The sequence below is a fragment of the Maylandia zebra genome, linkage group LG7 (assembly GCF_041146795.1).
Source record: "Maylandia zebra isolate NMK-2024a linkage group LG7, Mzebra_GT3a, whole genome shotgun sequence".
Lineage (NCBI taxonomy): Eukaryota > Metazoa > Chordata > Actinopteri > Cichliformes > Cichlidae > Maylandia > Maylandia zebra.
In genome coordinates this window covers 35,885,122-35,904,229 of record NC_135173.1, presented here as the reverse complement: position 1 = coordinate 35,904,229, position 19,108 = coordinate 35,885,122, and the positions used below count along the sequence as shown (strand labels likewise).

At 40.3% G+C, this 19,108-nt stretch overlaps 1 protein-coding gene across 7 annotated transcripts in view; it reads right to left on the bottom strand.

The window, feature by feature from the left end:
- Positions 1-12,660, bottom strand: part of cacna1bb (calcium channel, voltage-dependent, N type, alpha 1B subunit, b) — a 256,626-nt gene extending 243,966 nt beyond the window's left edge. For all 7 annotated transcript variants that reach the window (XM_076886301.1, XM_076886302.1, XM_076886306.1 and 4 more), the window contains exons 1-2: positions 12,560-12,660; positions 7,622-7,761 (exon numbers count right to left, since the gene is read on the bottom strand). In XM_076886301.1, coding sequence (XP_076742416.1) covers positions 7,622-7,761; positions 12,560-12,652 — 233 coding nt within the window. In that variant the 5' untranslated portion in view covers positions 12,653-12,660. The remainder of the gene's footprint in view (positions 1-7,621; positions 7,762-12,559) is intronic.
- Between the last annotated feature and the right edge of the window lie 6,448 nt (positions 12,661-19,108).

The window sequence follows — 19,108 nt, the reverse complement described above, 5'->3', positions numbered from 1 at the left end:
AACAAACACTGATTCCCAGCATAGTGGGAAAGTGGGAAAATAAGCTATTGACTTATTGATGACATAAGATGATTAACAGAGCATGACTGAAAATATTTTAATTCCAGGGAAAACAGAATTACTTATTTCTCCATATCCTGCAGTACAGCCACAGCCACATCCTGTCAGAATACATCCTACATTAGACTTCAGCCCAAGGAGATCAATAGAAACTACAACCAGTCGCTTTTGACTGATTGCCTGGCATTTTTAATATACATGTTTTATCAATCATTTATGCAGCTGCCACTAACATCCAACTGAAGGAGCATTACGTTTGTTTTTGATTGATTTTTCTTTTTTTTAAACTCTTGCTACACAAACTGCTTTCATTTTATTATCGTTTCATCACCGAGATACTCTTCAAAAATAAATATCAGTGGATGTAAATGCAACACGTTTAAATCAGGGATATTAAAACCACCAGTTTAAGGTAATATATGCACTTACAAATTCACAATACATTTTTTTTTCTTAGTAGCTAGATTTGATTTGATTTGATATTAGTATTTTGATTGGTTTGAGGTTTGGATTTATTTTGCATACTCTCACATGTTTTCATAATTTTTTCAGTTTTCTGATAATTTACTGGACAAATAATTCAAAAAGCATAGGTCTCATCATGTGGGAGAGACGTATTAAAGGTTTCCTTTTTCCTAGATTTTGATATTAGCTTCATCTTCCAGCCGCATGTCAGAATAATTTTCTAATGGCTTGGTTACACTATAGTAAAAGTAGGATGGTAACCTCCATACAGCTGGAAATAATTTGCTGTCAGAGACCAACTGCAAGTAATTGTGGTGACCAACTGGTCACCAAGAGGTTGAACATGTAACACCTTCAACCTCATGGCACCTGCTTTAAATCAGAAAATGACTGCATGTCGCCTGGTGGGAGACAGTCTGCTTCCAAACAATCAGTCTCTCTACCGTCACACTCAGGGCATTTTCACATGTATAGTTCATTTGCTCTTGTCTCAATCACTTGATGACTTTGTAAACTTGTAGCTTTTTCTCATGGTTTGGTTTCCTTTCACACTGGAAAAAACTGAATACCATGCATCACTATATACCATGTGACAATGTTTAATCTGCTTATTGGTGAGATGTGCCTGCAGCGGGAACAACAAAAGCAAACACAGGAAGAAGATGTGTTCTGGCCCAGTGGATAACCTGGAGAATTTACACCTTTCCTACTATAAACAAACTATTCTGGAGTTCATTTGAAACTAGACCAAGGAGCATAACTATTAAGCCTGCGCCTAGAAGCGTAAGCCATCTGCGATTTATCTCTTTGCTAAAGGAGATTTGAATCAACTGATTGTATTCCCATATGTCCTGCAGAAACTACATTTATGGAGGACTTCCTGTTTCAAACATACGAGGTTTTGGCGGGATTTGTGAATGTGAGAAGTTAATGTGAAATTCTGTGTACGTAGAACAGGTAACTGACTTTGTCTTATTACTATTTTATCATTGTCTTGGCAGACCAAAGTTGCTGCGAGTGGTCAAAGACCTGGTCCCTGTTTTTGAAGCAACCATTTTAAAAGGCACAAAGATCACAAATTCATTGCACAAAATAGTGCTATTTTAGTCAGGTGGGAGGCACCTGACTGTGGATGACCATGTGGAAAAGTAAGAAGTTCAATAGTTTCGTTTGTTTGTTTGTTTGTTTGTTTTTTAAATCAAAATAGAAGTTGGAGACTTGTTAAAGTTATGTAAAGGTAACAAAAAAGAAAAAAAATTCTGCACAGTATCAGTTCACATAGGTCTGCAACTAAAGTTAAGCTACAAACTGATAACCTGATGATCAGATCACATGATCTCAAGCAAGCCTACATCAGATGACGGCTCAGCTGACCTAATCAGTGTCAGGTGTCTTGTCACTGAGCCCCACTCTGGTCTAAGCTGGGAGCGTCTTGTGGCTCTTCATTTGATTCTGACTGAAATAAAGTTGATTATTTTACTTGAAAAAACCCCCACATAAGTAGTTAATATTAAGACTTATCTTAATAAACTGATATAATATACGCCCATACAAAAATGTAGAACAGGGATTTTTGTTTTTTTAGTTGATTAACAGGGAATTTTTATGAGTGTATTATTATGATCACTAATTCTTCCCTATATTGACAACACAGAGTGAAGCAGAGGCTTTTTAACACCCAGGTGAGCAGTAAAATCCACTTAATCCTCTTAAATTCATCTAAGAGGGGTGAATGTCTGAGGACATGTGGTTAGCCTTCTATCATTTGCCATTAGGATCATTCATCCGATTCCTCCTCCTGTGACCCAGTGATCCATCCAGAGGTGATCTGATTGGTTTCAGATTGATGTGGGCTCAGTTCGAACACCTTCATCCCACCCCACCCCCGCCTCAACCCAACCCCGGTCCCACAGGGGCGTGTCGAGCAGAAAACAAACAGCGTGTCACACACAAGCTCGCACACACACACACACACACAGAAACCCCCGATTACATCGAAGCACATTATCTACTGAGGTTGCTTGGCAACCAAACGGAGACACACACATCACAACATAATGGCTAATTTGTATCCAGCTGTGTCAGCAACGGGTAGACAAACCTGAAGAGCCATTTCTCTAGCTTTAGTTTCTGGAGCAAAGAAAAGCCCTTCAAATAAAAAGCTGGTTTTGATACACTGTAAACAAAAAGCTATTGATTGAAATCAGTGCATAAAAGTTTAAAATGCATAAAAAACATACTTCTTTATGGCTTATTAAGCATAAAGACCAAAACACAATGCAAAAGTGTGATCACCACTGCCATTTTCAGATGCAGATAGTTAAGGATCCCATCAACTGTCTCTGAAGTTAAAGCTATTGTAATGTTTTACAGTCAACCATGGCTAACATGCAGTACTTTTCAACAGTCTTGAGCAATCACTCATTTCCCTATACTATTTAGAACTTAAAAAACAAACAAACAAAAACATACATAAGGACACATAAGATCAGTCTGAGGACAGGTTATAACCACCTGACCTATCTTACACTGTAGGTTGGAAATTATGTTTCCCAGGTGAAAAATGACCAGATGACCAGACAGTTCTTCAGCGTCAATCATAACAGGTTTGCAAATGTCAATAATTAATAAATAGCAATGAAAGTAACTTTAAACTACACCGCAGGATACCTTTAAAAACACATGTTGTGCTCTGAGTCTGAGAGACTCTGATTATTAAATATCGTGGCCAATGACATTGAGACCTGCTAAAAAACAGAAGAAGACGTCAGTCGACATGCCTCTGTATGCTCTGATCTTCTAACAGAAACTCTTTGCCTCAACAAGTACAGCAGGGAGAGAATAAATGTAATCATAGATTCTAACTATTTTCCTGATTCTATGCCAAGAGAAGGCAAAAGAAGGTCTGAAATGTGCTCTTTATGGCATGACACGACTGAAAAAGAATAACTGTTCTGAGACGCATGAACCAAATCTGTCATTTGAGCCTCCCTTACCTGCATTGATTCCAGCTGTTGTGTTTTTATTGTCACCTGTCAACACTTACAGCCCTGTTCTGGTTTCCATTTAAAATCCAGCTCAATTTATTCCCTTTATTGACATTTTGAAAAAGCCATTAGCTATCACCGGAGTCCAATCAAAAGCTCATAGAGTACGAATGCCGGACATCATCTCTCTGGGCATGCATTTATTAAAGCAAAACAGGCATTTATCAGCACGTTTCTAATATTGTATGACTGCTGGTTGGGGACATTGTATTGATACTCTAACCTGACAAAAATCAAATATTTGTTCCCTCCTGGGAGTCACTAGTAACCCAGTCAACATGGATCAATATCATATTTGAAAAACTGCAATTTCTCCAATGGCCACATGAGGCTGGTTCCAGAAGTGAGTCATTCCCCACAGTTTCCACATTAAAATGTCCAACTTGTTTAAAACATTCACAACTCATTTACACCTTCATGACAAACGTGTGTATTCAGTTTTTCCATAAATCTGCCTTTTAAATTGCATTTTGTCTTAAATGTATGCATTTGAGAGCATTTCCATTGTCTTTACCTGGCAAAAAAAGGCTTGTTGTGTGATTTGTACTTAAAAGCCCATCAAAGAAATCTGTGCTCCTATTTTCATAGTTCACCTTCTTATATTTTATCTGTACATTACTGACATCTGAGTCTTTCCAGGTTTGCAATCCATGACCCTAAAACTCCACTGTAACATCCTAACACAGTCAGTTCTGGCTTGCAATGGCGACAATGCTAAAAAAAACTGATGGGCACTTTACAGAATAATGGGTGGAGTCACAGTGGCTACATCTATCTTTCATATGCATTTCAATATCAACATTGATGGGGTTTTCCAAGCTCTGGGTAACATGTTTGTTAGGCTATGATTTCATGTTGAGTTGAGGACACAAGTGCAGATGCATAGAGGCAGGTACAGGTGAACTTAAAGTGAGCTGTTCATTACCAGACCAGTCGTTGAAACAAAAGTCTCAAGGGGAACACTGGAAACAAGGAGCAATCTACACTGGGGAATACAGGCTAATGAAGTATGGAAACAGGTCCAAATGTGGGAGTGGGAACACACCTGAAACTCAGATTAAAACAAGACTGGGGAAAGTAAAACAGTACACTCAACACATGGGACACGGACTACCAGGAAAACAGGAAACCAAACTGAAGGAGACTTGACACAACAGGGACAGAACAGAATTAATGCACTAAGCAAAAAGATACATGAATATAAACTCAAGGAAAACCAAGAATAACAGATTTATATACATTTACCAAAAAAACAACAACCTCTAAATCACTGGGTAACAGAGCCAGGACCATAACAATGTTATCTCAGAGGACTCCAGTGTTCGGATAAATATCTGTGTCCTTATGGTAGAAATACACTTCTTACTGCATTACCAAATCCCCTAATGAAAGATTGTGTCCTACTCGCTTTTAGGTGGAATAATTACAGCAAAATGTTAAACTTTTTAAAATGCGTTTCATAAAAACACTAAATGTTCTGGCACTGAGTGGCTCTAACCACAAGGCACACAATTGTTTACATTGTGCCAGTTTGTGGGTTTTTATTGTGCTCTATAAACAGGAAGTTGGTTAGGACATTAATTCAAGTCGATCTGTTCTGTTCATTTCCAGCTCCAAAACACATTTTACTCATGAACTCTGTTTGAGCAGCTTTGCATTATTCACACTCAGTGATGGGAATAATGGCGTTACAAGTAACGGCGTTACTTTTTTTCACTAACGAGTAATCTAACTAATTACTATTCCTATCGTTACAACGCCGTTACCATTACTAACAAGAAAATGTGGTGGGGTCCCGTTACTATTTTTCAACAAACAGACGGTTGAAGCTGTCTTCAGTTTACAGTATCAGTTGCACGGAAGTAGCTGTAAGTAATCTGGATGCTACAGCTTTGAGCAGCTGCGCGCGGTCCCATGGGTGGCAATCACTTTCTTGCAGACGATCACTTTTTGGCACAACACCTGGAGCTAAGGGGGCAAAACAATCGCACGAGTGCTGCTGTTTGACTGAGGAAGAATAAAGTAGTCGTGGTAAGTCAATCACATGACCACTTCAAGATGACAAAGCAACAAGGTGATATAGTTTTTAACTTGTGTTGATAGGCCACGCAAAACCAGAGTCATGATAAACAATATATACGCAGCATTTTTTCCTGAATAGTTTCGTCACATTTACTGTCTAAGGACAGCGCAGCAAGCACTCTCTGCTTATGAGCAAAAAAAACAAAACAAAAAAAAACGGCCTTTCGTGTTGGTGGAGAAATGCACCATGTCGACCAATCAAAAAATGATATGGCAACATGACATTTGGTTGTTTAGGAAGACGGGGAAGTTTTAGGAGTGATGATGATGAGAGAGAGAGAGAGAGAGAGAGAGAGAGAGAGAGAGGAGGGGGGAGAGAGAGAGAGAGAGAGAGAGTTTTGAGATGTGAGATATTTGTTAGGTTTAGAACAGCTGATTGTTATACAAATAGTTTGAAATGGTTATTAAAAAGGGTAAAAGGTAAATGGCTGCAAATAACTGTTGTTTGCAAAACTTATACATATAATTTTAAAATTGACAATTTATATTTGCATTTAAAGTTATGAAGTATGATTCATTAAACATGTTTGTGGTTGTTACAGTAAAAATATAACTTTTTTTTACTCGGATTTTATGTTTTCTGTCTGATTTTAGATCAGTTGTGTTAATACAGTATGTCAAAATGAAAACATAACTGTAAATTCAGACACGTGAGGTTGTGCTGAAAAGGATGATGCCAAACAAGGCAAAGTAAATAGTTTTTAAAGCTGAAATGTAGAGGGGAACTCAAAAGTAGTAAAATGGCCAATTATACCCTGGACCCCAGAGGGTTAAACATTTTTTTTAAAGTAACGCAATAGTTACTTTTCCTAGTAATTAATTACTTTTAGAATATTGTAACTCAGTTACTTCTCTGAAGAAGTGACTAGTAACTATAATTAATTACTTTTTCAAAGTAACTTGCCCAACACTGATCACACTAATCTGCCTTATTATAACAATGCCCCCGCCCCAAGAAACACTCACAAAAAACCCCAAAAACACATAAATACTGTATACTTTACTTTATATATACTGTATAAGACAGACTCTTTGTCCCATAAAGACAACATTTCACCCTTAAAGACAAGCTTTGACATATTAAAGGTGGCTTCCATGTGTAAGCAGCTCAGAAGCACTTTATGATTCATGTCTTTTGAAGAAATAGAGGTAATGACTGACATGTAAACCTGAAGACTAAACTCTTGTATCTGACCACAGTAAAAACAACACCAACTTAGAAACGTATTAATATCCTTACACCCTCTTCCTGTATTACACTGTAAGGACTTCTTACATCATCAAAAGGGAGTACTGTACTGCCCTAAGCTTTGAAATCCTAGCAGTAACTACTCAGTACTATTGGCTTGACCGTGTTCCCTGTCACTGACTCTTCATGGCTCCCCTCTGATGATAAGAAACACAGGCTATTACATCCCTGCAAAGGCCTAGAGCCTCAATGGCTTCCCTGCCGAGAAGCCACCAAGAGCTGCTCAAAAGAGGAAGAAAAGCTTTCAACAATAAAAGCATGTGTCACAGAGCGCCCCACTTAGCTAACAACTTCCAGTGCAGACATGCAATTACATCTGAAACTTATATAAAATGTGAAACATGCAGAATATTGAATATTGTACAGCCTAAGGTGGTATGTCAGCCCCGCATCAAAAGAAGGCAACCTCAAATTGTTAGAAACAAAGATGGAAGCCGCTCTGCGAGGACATGGCGTCTGTATGGTGTTGCCCAGGAACAGTGTTGAACTCAAGGACAAAGGCTAAAACCAGCAAATGCTCACATCACACTCCTTTCACTTCTTTCACAGGCTCGGGTTACTCGTTGAATAACAGACATGCTTGTGGGCACATGATCTAACTGGAAGGAGGTGATTCCACTACACTCCCTCTCAGGGTGCTCACAGATATGCACAAAAGAAACCACTCTTACTGCAATGTTTCCATCTCCAGCTGACACCCAGCGGGCGAGGGACTCACCCCGTGAGGACGACCACAAAGTCCATTACATTCCAGCCATTGCGGAGGTAGGAGCCTTTGTGAAATGCGAAGCCCAGGGCGATGATCTTAATGGCGGCCTCAAAACAGAATATTCCAATAAAGTAGGGCTCTGTGTCGTCCTGCAGAAAGACAGAGAGAATCAGAGAGGGGATGAGACCAGCAGAAGAATATCTTTTTGTTGGAGGTAGGAGAGTGTTTACTGAAGCATTAAGTCAAAGAGCAGGGGGTGAATAAAAGACAGGGAAAAAACTTCTTTCACTTTTTATGCCGGCATGAGCAGAAATGCAGGAATTGAAGCTCTCTTTTGGATGAAAAGACAGTAAATACTGGGAAAACAAATATCCACAAACGCAGGATGATCGTATGGGGGTATTGTAAATTAATGGCGCCCCAGGCGTGCACATTTAATGCATTCAAACAAAAAAATTTAGCTTCAAGTGAATGCAGACAACTACATGTGCAAACAAAAAATTAAACAAGCTGTGTGTTCTGTTAAAATGTCACATTAAATATCATCAGTGCTGCGTGACTCCAAAAAAAGGGCAACCTCTGCTGAGGCCATGCAACAGGGCACTTTAAATGGAATAGAGGGCCTTTCTGTCTCACCAGTGAGGTAACAAAACCAAAACTAGAGGTCAGGTAGAGTATCTGGCACTAAGAAATGGCCACTTAGGCTGACCAGAGAGGCATTTGAGATACTTAGCCTGATAGGGCAGCAACAACAAAGGCACTTGGCCATTTCTTGTATGACATAAGAGAAAAATAGGGAAGGGAAATCTTGCTGCGATTATGTTGGTAGATGGGCAGAAAGAGGAAAAGGTGAGGTGGGGACTGACCAGAAGGTCACTTAAAGTACTCGTGTAGCATTTGAGGTTCCTAATAAAGAATCAGATCCAACTGAAAGGAGTCTGAGTGCTTTATTTGCCCTTATTGTGTAAAATACAAGGCAAATGAAAGGCACCTTCTTAAGATCCTAACCACAGACTGTATATAAAAGATGGATGTAGCCACTATAATGTCATTGAATGGTTTGCATGGTGATTTGGAGCCAGACATAAGAGATGGATGGATGTCGCTGAGAAACTCTCATACAGTTTTTACTTGTGACTTATGAAGCTGCTAGAAAGCACAGCCTTGTTCTTTGTCTCTACTCTTATTGTGATGAACATTTACAAAAACAAACATCCTGATATGTTTACAACCAGCTATTGAAGCAACAACCACATCAGAAAGGTGTTTACTGAGATCATGGATCATGTAATGAGCAGCTGAGCCATTTTTCCATAGATATCTACAGAGCTGCCCCCTGCTAACCATGAGAAAAAATTCAGGTATAAGACCTCAGATTAAAGACTTTTAAGTTACGTGAGTCTTTTATAGACAGTCATTGAAGGTTAGTTGGGCACAAGCATGGCATTAGAAACTTCCAGGGAAGAACTTGACCCAACCAGAAAAGAGGTTGGACTGTTCAAATGCCCTGCTCATGTGTCATGGGAAAATATAAGCAACCAACCAGGTTTTTAAGGTGTCAGCTAGAAGTGCCAAACACTGGAGCATTTGGACAGTCAAACTGGTGCTTAGAGCAACAACAGGAACACAAAAATGAAGCATCGCACTGGCAGGCAGGAGCAATTACAATAATTGGAGATAGCAGGGCCAAAAAGTCAGTTGGACCAACAAATAGGGCCAGTGGTCAGAACACATTGGAGCACATGGAAAGGCATTTAAGAGGCCCTGTGGCGTGACAGCCCATTCTTATTTCCTGGGTGTCAAATGCTGCCATTCTGTCACAGCTGCTGGAATCTCTCAGACACGAGGTCATGACGTGCTGGGATATAACCATAGTCACACTGGTTTCACATCCAGCTGGTCAATTATACATGTTTGTAAATAGCAGCTTAATGTCACACGTAAATGCACTTCATTTTTCAGCATGCTTCACTAATGCTGTGTATTATTAACCTAAACTAGGGGTGTCGAACATAAGACCAGCTTGCTAGAAATGCTGAAAGATTTCTTTCTTTCATACGGCAGCATGTCAATGTCATGTGAAAAGAGGTAATGTTGACATTGGACTTCCTTTTTCTCATAAGATATCTCAGGAATTAAATGCTACAACACCGTGAACTGTTAAACTCCTTTAGAGGAACAGAAAAGGCCGTTTCACTGGTCCGGCCCTCTTAAGATGAAAGCAGGCTGTATAAGTCACAACACTATGACTTTTTCCTAAACCTCACCACGCAGTTTAGCCTTCTACTTTCACAAAATAAGTGTAAGTACAAAGTGAAGGAAAAGGAAACGAATCAGTAAGTGAAAACAAAGCAAATCAAACTGGGAAGCACAAAGTTCCCAAACAGGACACACACTGAGCACTGAACTTTAGGAGACGGCGATTATCTCCTGGCATCTAACGCTGCTGTTGCACAATGGCTGTAAGGGACGCCTGGGATGAGAACGTGCTCCGACACGGGCCAAATGTTTGCACTCACATGGCAACACGTATGACTGGGCAGTTTATGTGAGCACTGCACTACTCTCGAACCATGTCAAACAAGCAGCTCTGGGTCACAGTGGAATAATTTGCACTACGTGGTTGAGCTAACCCTAGGATGTGCTGCAAGTAAAGGAGCTAGCTCTGGCCTGTGTGGCAGGACACTCTTTGCCTTTGCCTCCCCATTAATATCTCAGAGAGCCTGAAGCGACGCACAGGGCACGAGCAGAGGATATCTCACGCCTACACTTTGCCTTCTCTCCCCCCTCCATTTTTTGTATCTCTCTCTCTTGCTCCCAGCATGCTACAAGCTGACAGACAGTGCCCCCAACCCCCAGCCTCACCCAGCCTCCAACGTAAATAATCACATAAAAGCAGTGTGACAGGCCCGTGCACTATAAGAAGGGTGACCTTTTCTATACCCCCTGAGTGAGTACAGGGAGCACATGATATAGATATGTTGGATGAGAGTTACTGAGGTGGTGGAACAAGAATGGGTTGGGGTTTTTTATAATTGAGGAACAAATTAGTGGCTTCTAGGCTATTAATTATAATAATTCCAGTGCCCTATAAAAGGACAATAATCATACATAAAGAAATTGAAATCTTTACATACATAGCAGGAGGAATTTTGGGAATCATAAAGAAAAGCCTTCTGAAAACAGCTAAAGAATCCTCTGCGGATCATGGCATTAAAGCCCTGCAATGGATGTGATGTACTCTCACTGAATAGCTTCTATCATCACTTCCACTTACAGCATGCCTGCTGGTCTATTGACAGAGCTTCATAAACAACAACAAAAGAAAAACCTGATCCCTTGTTCTAATTAAAAGGCATCTTGTTGCATTACATCCTCAAGGTGGAGGAGGCAGCGAGAGGATGCTTGTTTTCCTTCTTTGTGTAACCACTCTAATCACTTCCTCGTGCGCGTCTTCGCTGCTGAATTAGCATCACGACCATCAACAGCAGCAAGGTGGATGAATATGTGAGGAATTCTTTGACATTTTCCACATCAAGCTGTTGCTCTTCGTAGCGCTCTTTGCCTTGCTATTTTTAAGGCTAAATTCCTTCGGCCACAGCACCCTCAAACTCAAGAGGAACAAGGTGCTGGAGCATGCAGCTTTGCATGCACAATTTCTGTCCCCGGCATATATCACACTTGACCTCGCTGTGCAGCAGTCTCTTTTGTTTCTCGTGTCTCTTTTGACTGGTCAGCAGTGCGACGTGACCGTCAGAGTTCAAATGCTGGTTTAAATTGCATATGTGAGAATGGCAGCAGGAGTTGTGATAGGATGAGGAAGAAGAAGGGTGGAAAAACAACCAGTCACAGCTAAACACACCAAATAAACAAAAGTAATTAAGCAAGTGCAGATCAATATTTGGAAAGATGCTAATTAACTAGTTGCTTACTCTTATTGATAGCTTATTGTGCAGGATCATTTATTAGACCATAATGAAGAGCTTTGTCTTAATCAATAACCACCTGATAACCATTTATGATGTTCAGTAGGATATATTATTTCAGCATTTTTCTGCCTTTCCTTCTGGGATGCTCACTTTAGGGTTCATCACAGCAGGCCATTTGCCTCCTCTGTCCTCCTTCACTACATATGTGACCCTCGTCTGTGGTCTTTTTCTTTTCCTCTTGCCTGGCAGCTCCATCTTCAACACCCTCTGATTTCCACTCTCCCTCATCTGCACATCCAAACCATCTTAGCCTTGCCCCTCTTCCTTCTCCAAACTGCTCAGCCCGAGCTGTCCCCCTGATGTATTTGTTTCTAATCCAATCCCTCTTGCTCTGTCTTTCAACAAGGACTAACTGTTGCATTTTGAAAACATTGGTTATCGCTGTTTTCTGATACAGCTCAGTTTCCACAAACCTGCACTGCTCCTCCTAAGGCTACAGGGAACTGCTGAGTTTCTCACTCGTGATTTAATTTCTCTTTTTTTCCACATGATTGCAGAACTATCTCACTGTGGGTGTTACTTTCCTCAATTTAACATATTGCCACTTTTAGTGAATTTGTTCTTTCACTGAATCTGACTGGAAACTGTGCCTCTCAATAAGAAGAGGAGCTGCTAACTGCAGTAGTAGTGTGCCATGGTGAATTTCGAAAGTGTGAAGGAGGTTATTAAAGTGTCAAATACAAGTGAAGGAATCACTTTTGATGTTTACCACAAGAATGGACTTATATTTGTTAATAAGGATTGTAGTAGTGCCACGAAAGGCCAATACTGAGCATGCATAAATACGTAAAACCAATAAGCAGTAAACTGGAGATTAATAAGTGTCGAATAATTAGCAATTAGTAAATGTGTGCACTTAAAATAAAGTGTTGCCCAATATTTTTGTAAATCTGGCACCTCCGGGGAAGGGACAGAAAATCAACGTGTGAGGGATGCGACCTTAAAGAGATGGACTTACCAGGCGCTCTGACATGGGCGTCTTGTCACCGGCAGGTAGATGCTGCTCCAGGGCCAAGACGATGCAGTTCGCGATAATTGTGGCCAGGATCATGTACTCAAATGGAGTGTGCAGAGTTAAGGAGTAGTTATAAATGATGTCACATGTATTTCATTTCAGTATGTCTGCAAACCTTCTTAGCACTGATAAACTACTTTATACTGATGAATAAACATCACATTTTTGTAACTCATCTATTCTAATGGAATAAGGAAGCAGATTCATGGCGGTTGCACAGGAATAATCCTGCATGCCCCTGTGCTAAACTTGAATTTAGATGCATTCTGTCCAACTAAGCATAAATTTTCCATCAAGCTCTGGTTGAAGGCCTTTTGTGGAAAGAAAGCATCCTATACATGTGCTCATGATCCTTCCAGATGGTTGACCACTTCATTCTGTCATTCATTTTCACTCGGTCACTGCCCTGAGGGTCAGTGCCTATTGAGGGTCCATGAATCACAAGGGAATTGGAAGCTGATAATCGTAACAGCAAAGATATGGATAAAAATACTGAGCTGCTTTACATATCCTGAAAATTTCAGGAATGAGAGTGAACGCGGTGATTATTTTATTATCTTGTCCATATGGAATATCAGAGGTTCCGGTTCATATCAGCCCATAGAGGGCACGGACAAACTGATAAATGCTGTTATTTGATTAGAGCTAATGTTGTCCTCATTGTCGCCCACAGAGCAGATCCAGCTGTCTGGTCATGTTCATCACACAAGCCCTGTGGCTTCCCAGTCTAAACAATTTCAACACAGAAATATATAACCTCTCTCTGAGCTTATAACCTACAGTGGAGTCTTTAAGAGACATTAAAATATAAAAAAATTTTTTTTGGCTGTTTCTGGGACAACCAGGAGTAACAAGACACCAAGTTAAAACCTGAATCTTTGTCAGATGATGGCTGATTTTTTTTGTTCCCCAGGTGTACTTTTTCCCCCCTTCACACAAATAAAGCCTGAATGTGATCAGAAAATAGAATTTAAACCCTCAGCAGCAAAAGTCGTGCCTGTTGTTTACATGCAGATATCAGTTTAGCTTTTTTTTTTACATTTTAAAAGTTAATGTTGCATTATATATATGAAAAAATGTGAAAATGAGATTATCATTATTATTATTATTATTACATCTGTAACTCTCTAAAACGTTTTTAACGTTTAACATCATTAAAACACAGCTACAAACCTACTTTAGGAGGGGAGTGAAACTGAGTCTTAAAATCGGGGGAGATGAGATTATTTCCTGAGATTTTTTTTTTATTGATTTTTTTTATATATATAAATGAATGAAAGACTGAGAAACACGCTGCTGATGATCAAGTCTTTCGCTAATTTTAAGAGAGCAAACTGCGATTATAAAAGTGACCACGACTCCTCGAAGAGGACTTTTTTTCTTTTCTTTTTTTTCCCTTTCTTTCTTTTTTTTGCAGTGTGGAATAAACGGCGTGGAGCGGGGAGCGTGGGCGAGTTCAGCACCACGGAGAGGGCTCCCGACTAAGACAACGAGGCGTGCTGCTATCCTGGACGAGCGCTCTCTGTTTTTCTACTTAAAGTAAACTGCCCCCCCCCCCCCCCCCCCAAACACAACACAGTGTAGGAGAGCACGGGGATAGGGCGGTTAAGCGCAAGCCACATCGCCCCTTTTACGCACGCATCTCTTCATTGACTCGTAGCTGTGCGGATCAATAGCGATGTTTGATCGTGATTAACCACTGCTGTCAGTGCCCAGCGAGCAGTTTACAGCTGACATACTGATAAAATAACTTCTCGGTATATATGTGGGCGCCGGGAAGGTGGGGGTAATAAAAGAGGCAGCACAATAGGCGGATGTGAAGTCTTTTCACAGCCCGCTGCTGTTCAGAGAACAGCTTTGTGTCATGTTGAAGGGAGATAAGAAGCGGGGCGACAGGTGTAGCCAGCGTTGCGCGGAGGGGGATAAAGAGGGGACAGTGTGTTAGCGGCTACTCCACGGGCGTAAATAGCTGCACATTCAACACTAGAGAAGATAATCCACATCTAAACTTAATAGCTTGGCAAACAGGCCTGCAGGCGGTTGTGTGGCTCTGCTTTTCAACCACTGTGCCTCTAGGCTACAGATGCACCTGCTCTGTGCGTCAGGAAGGATATGGCCACTCTGTTATTCGCTTTGCATACTTCCTGATGAGGTTGTCCTCGCGGAAGATGAAGAGGGAGCGGTTGACGGTGAAGCAGTTTTGTTTGACAGGGTTCGGGTTGTAGATGGCCATCGTCCGGGCTCTCTGGGCCATCGACTGCTTGTACATCCTCTGCCCACCCGGAGCGCCACCACCCCGGGCGCCTCCTCTCCCAGCGCCCGGTCCACCTCTCCCTCCGCCGCCTGCGCTTCCTCCATAGCGGGTGGGTAGATCTTCTGCGAAGCGAGCCATTCTGGAAACGCACAGATCCAAAAGGGGAAATCCAAAGTGGTGTCAGTGGAAATGGAGGGGAGAAGCATCACAACAAACACGCTTCATACAAACCACTGCTCAGCGTTAGTGTGAGGAGAAAGCGCCGCGTTTGGGAAATAACAGATAAAAGGTGGCCTCACTGAAAACCACGCTCTCTTGATCCTTTCCATTCATTCATCTTCGGCGAAATTTAAAACGTTAAAGTTTTTGAGCCGCAAAGCACTTCCGATGTAAATCACTCAGTTGAGGCTGTTGCATCCATTACAGCTCAAAGTGGAGAAAAATCAGGCTGAAATAAGATGAGAACATCCTGCCTCAGTCCCAAATCCTGTCAGCATCGTCTCCAAACACCAGTTGAAATGTCAGGCGCTCAAAAAAAAAAAAAATACCATGAGGAAAAAGAAAATCCTTTTTTGCGGCTTTTCCCCCAGCCGACAGCAATAATAAAACAAGCAAATCCAGCAGGAGTATTAGTCCTCTGATTTCTGTTTGGTCGCTCCCTGCATGAGGGGCTGTAGGTTTTATACCAAGTCCTCGGTGGAATAAGGAAGAGCGCACGTGACCAGAACGAGCCTATCAGTGACTGGAGCGCACAGACGCGCTCACCGTCTGCTGGCAGGTTATAATGAAGTTCAGAAAAGCCCTGAGGCTCGAACATTTCCCTTTTGGCACCAATGAGAGAAGATTAATGCTTATGAAAGACGAGGCTAAGATCCACCTTTAACATCTCACACTGCAAAACAGGTTGCGCAAGTATCCACATTCAGACCGTGGTTAGAGTAACCATGTTAGAGCTAACAAAAAATAAATAAAAAGGAATTCACTAGAAGATGAATATATGTTAAATTAAGATGAACGGAATCTACAGAGGTGCTGAAAATGATGTGAACACTTTAGAAGTTCAGATCCAAAAACAACATCAGATCTCCTAAAAGAAGACAAAGATAATCCAGTTAAACAAAAGACCAAAAAAACAGTTTGTTCATTCTTTCATTCATTCAATCCATCAGTTATTTATTTATTGCAGAAACACAGGAGACTCAACGTTTCAGAAACTTTGCAACATTATTGTACCTAACTGACATCTTTTATTTTTAAGCACATTTTTACCCCACACAGTGTGTATTTGTGCATATGATAGTTTCCTGTTTGTTGGTTTTTTTTAAATTGTTTTCTTTATGCTTTAGTTCCTGTTTGTCTGTCAGCAACGTTGTGTAAAATCTGTAAATCCAATTTTTATGAAACCTTTTCTGTCTGCACTTGATGAACTAAATTAATTAAACTAGCACATTAAACCTGATCTAAAGTACTTTCATCTTATTTGCTTATATTGAATTATTTCTTTATTTATTACTATGACTTATATTTGATTTTCAAAGGTACTTACTGTAAATTTGTTTAGCTACCAAAAGAATAGCTTTGAATCCATAACATCAATGTACTGCTGTCGAATGGCTCGGTCATTCGACAGCAGTAAAAATAAATAAATAGATTTTTAAAACTCTGTAGTTGCCTATCAGATTATTAATTAATCAGATTATTTTGATTGCACGTGTCGCCTGACGGGAGGAAACCTGTCTCCAAACAATTGCAATCACTCTCAGATTTTTAACATTTGTTTTGAAGACAGCAACTAACTGTGAGTGATCGTACACCTGGTCCCCATCTCCAGCGACCGTTTTCCCTCGGGTGACCCCAGCAGGAGAGGTATCGACTAAAATTAAACTAAGACTGGACTTTTATGCAAGACCCCTTTATACAGCAATATGTGACTCTATTTAACCACATAAGTCCGTAAAAACATTCTTATTTAAAAATTTGAAGTCCCCTAAGAAAACGGGGATAGGGCCAAAAAGAAATATATAAAGTTAAAAGAACGGAAAGTGAAAAAATCTCAACATACAAACTGGTAAAGTGCTGCCCCCTGCTGTTGAAGGTTTGAATTAAATTCCGCAGAGTGGGTAATTACAAAAAGTACCTTTTAAGATGGAGCAGAGAGACCCACAGGACTGTTAATGTTTAAGTTCGGAGATTGGTGGAGCATAGTAACTGTGCTTCAGCTATGTGGTGCTTAGGTTTTTGTGGATGTGCCTGTTGGATACAGATCTGAGTTTCCATTCAGGAGTTTTTAATTCACTTGCAAGATAAATCACTGGCCTTGGCAGAGGTATGCGCTCTCAAACGTCTTTCATTAAGTTACATAAATGTTTGATGGGCCTTTTTTCAACCTGACCGCATGCTCAGACTTTTGTTTCTTTATTATTTACACACAGCATGTGTGTACAGAATGTGGGGGCATTGGATGTCAGTTAAAACTTAACTACAAGCTTTAAAGTGCTTTATTATTTTTAGGGGGTTGCCAGATTTGATCCCCTTCCTGATGCAGCTTTCCCATTTTTCCGGGGCTAGGACCGAGACGCTAGCTCATGCGCCTTTAAAGCTGGGTGTGTCCTGCCAGAGCTGAGCATGGGGATATTTCACATGCATGGCAGATGTGTTAACCACTACAGCAAAGAGCCACAACTAAAGTATAAACATCCTCACAGACACACGCGTGATGTTGTCTCCTCACTCTCTCTTTTTGCTTTTCACATGGTAACGTTTCCTATTCTTCTAGCTGGGCTTGCATATGTGATGAGCTTTATAGATGTTCATGCTTCCACCATTGTTTTGTATTGTTTCGTTTTGTTTTCTGCATGCGTGATCATTTTAATGAGCTGCTGGTAGTTAGTTGTTATAGGAAGTGGTTGCTACCTTGATTCAGACCGCTATAAATCAGGCAGGAGTCTGCAGAGATGAACATTAATTGCCGTTTTATGTGTGCCACTTACCGGAGACGATGGTTATGCTTTTCAAATTAGATTTGGAAACTGAATCTGCTTTGCCACTTAGATCTGTAAGTATGTTTTCTTTCATTCATCATTTTCTACGACAGTATTAATGAGTCTGAATATTGAAGTAGTCTGAATCCAGTTTCCTGTTTTACTGCATGTCATTACTTCAGCTTCATGTGAGTCACCTCCTATTAATATTCATAGAAGAATTGTTGTACTGGTGTCTTTTTAAAGCAAACAGATGACTGTTAACTGCTTGTTTCTCTATAGGTTTCTTTGTGTTTGTCCTTCAGGTAGCATGTGGTGTTTAAGCTATGTTCAGTTGGTCTTCTGCCATCCAATCACGGTGAGCCCATGTGGTTTTAGTTTCCACTTCTTAGCTGCCAGGAGTGCACCGGGTCTGGTTTTCTGCTTCTTTAGTCTATCTGCTGCAGGGTTTCACATGTTATGCATTCGGAGACGCTCTTCTGCAAACATTGGTTGTAGCATTTCCACCTTCTCGGAGCAGTGTGATCATTCTCCTCTGACATCTACGTAGCAGTTCTGTATTTTAACCCAGAGGACTGTCGCTCACTGGAAATTTTCTCTTTTTTTAGACCATTCTCTGTAAACCCTATGGTTGTGCGGCAAAATCCCAGCAGATCAGATCAGCAGGTTCTAAAACACTCAGTCCAACAACCATATCACGCTCACAGTCACTGAAATCCCCTTTATTGCCCATTCTGATATTTCAGTTTCAACTTCAGGAAGTCTTCTTGAGCTGCTGCCACATGATTGGCTGATTAGACGTGCTAATAACGTAAAAAGTGGGTGTAAACCAAAATTACGTCGACACTGGAACACAAAACATGTGTCCACATAATTCACATTAGCCAAACAAACAAAATCTACATGACCTGCTCACTTTACACTCTGGTATGACTTTAATGTCATCTCATATTTGTTTAGTGTGTCATTTTATATTCATTTTCATGTTGCTTTATTTAATTTTTTATATACATATTACGCTTTGTTAAGCAAGTTTCTTGTATTATATAACGCTTTAAATAGAATTTTTAATGGATTTCATGATTTCCATTTTCTTACTGGGCATCTTTTTCTTGTTTTTCTTCATTATGTAAATGAGCTCTAATGTTAGTATTACCTTTGCTTCATCTAAGTATTTGTTTAGTTATGTAATTTCTTTATTTCTTTTTTTTTTTTTACCTTTATACATTATTTAAGGTTTTATAGACTACATTTAAT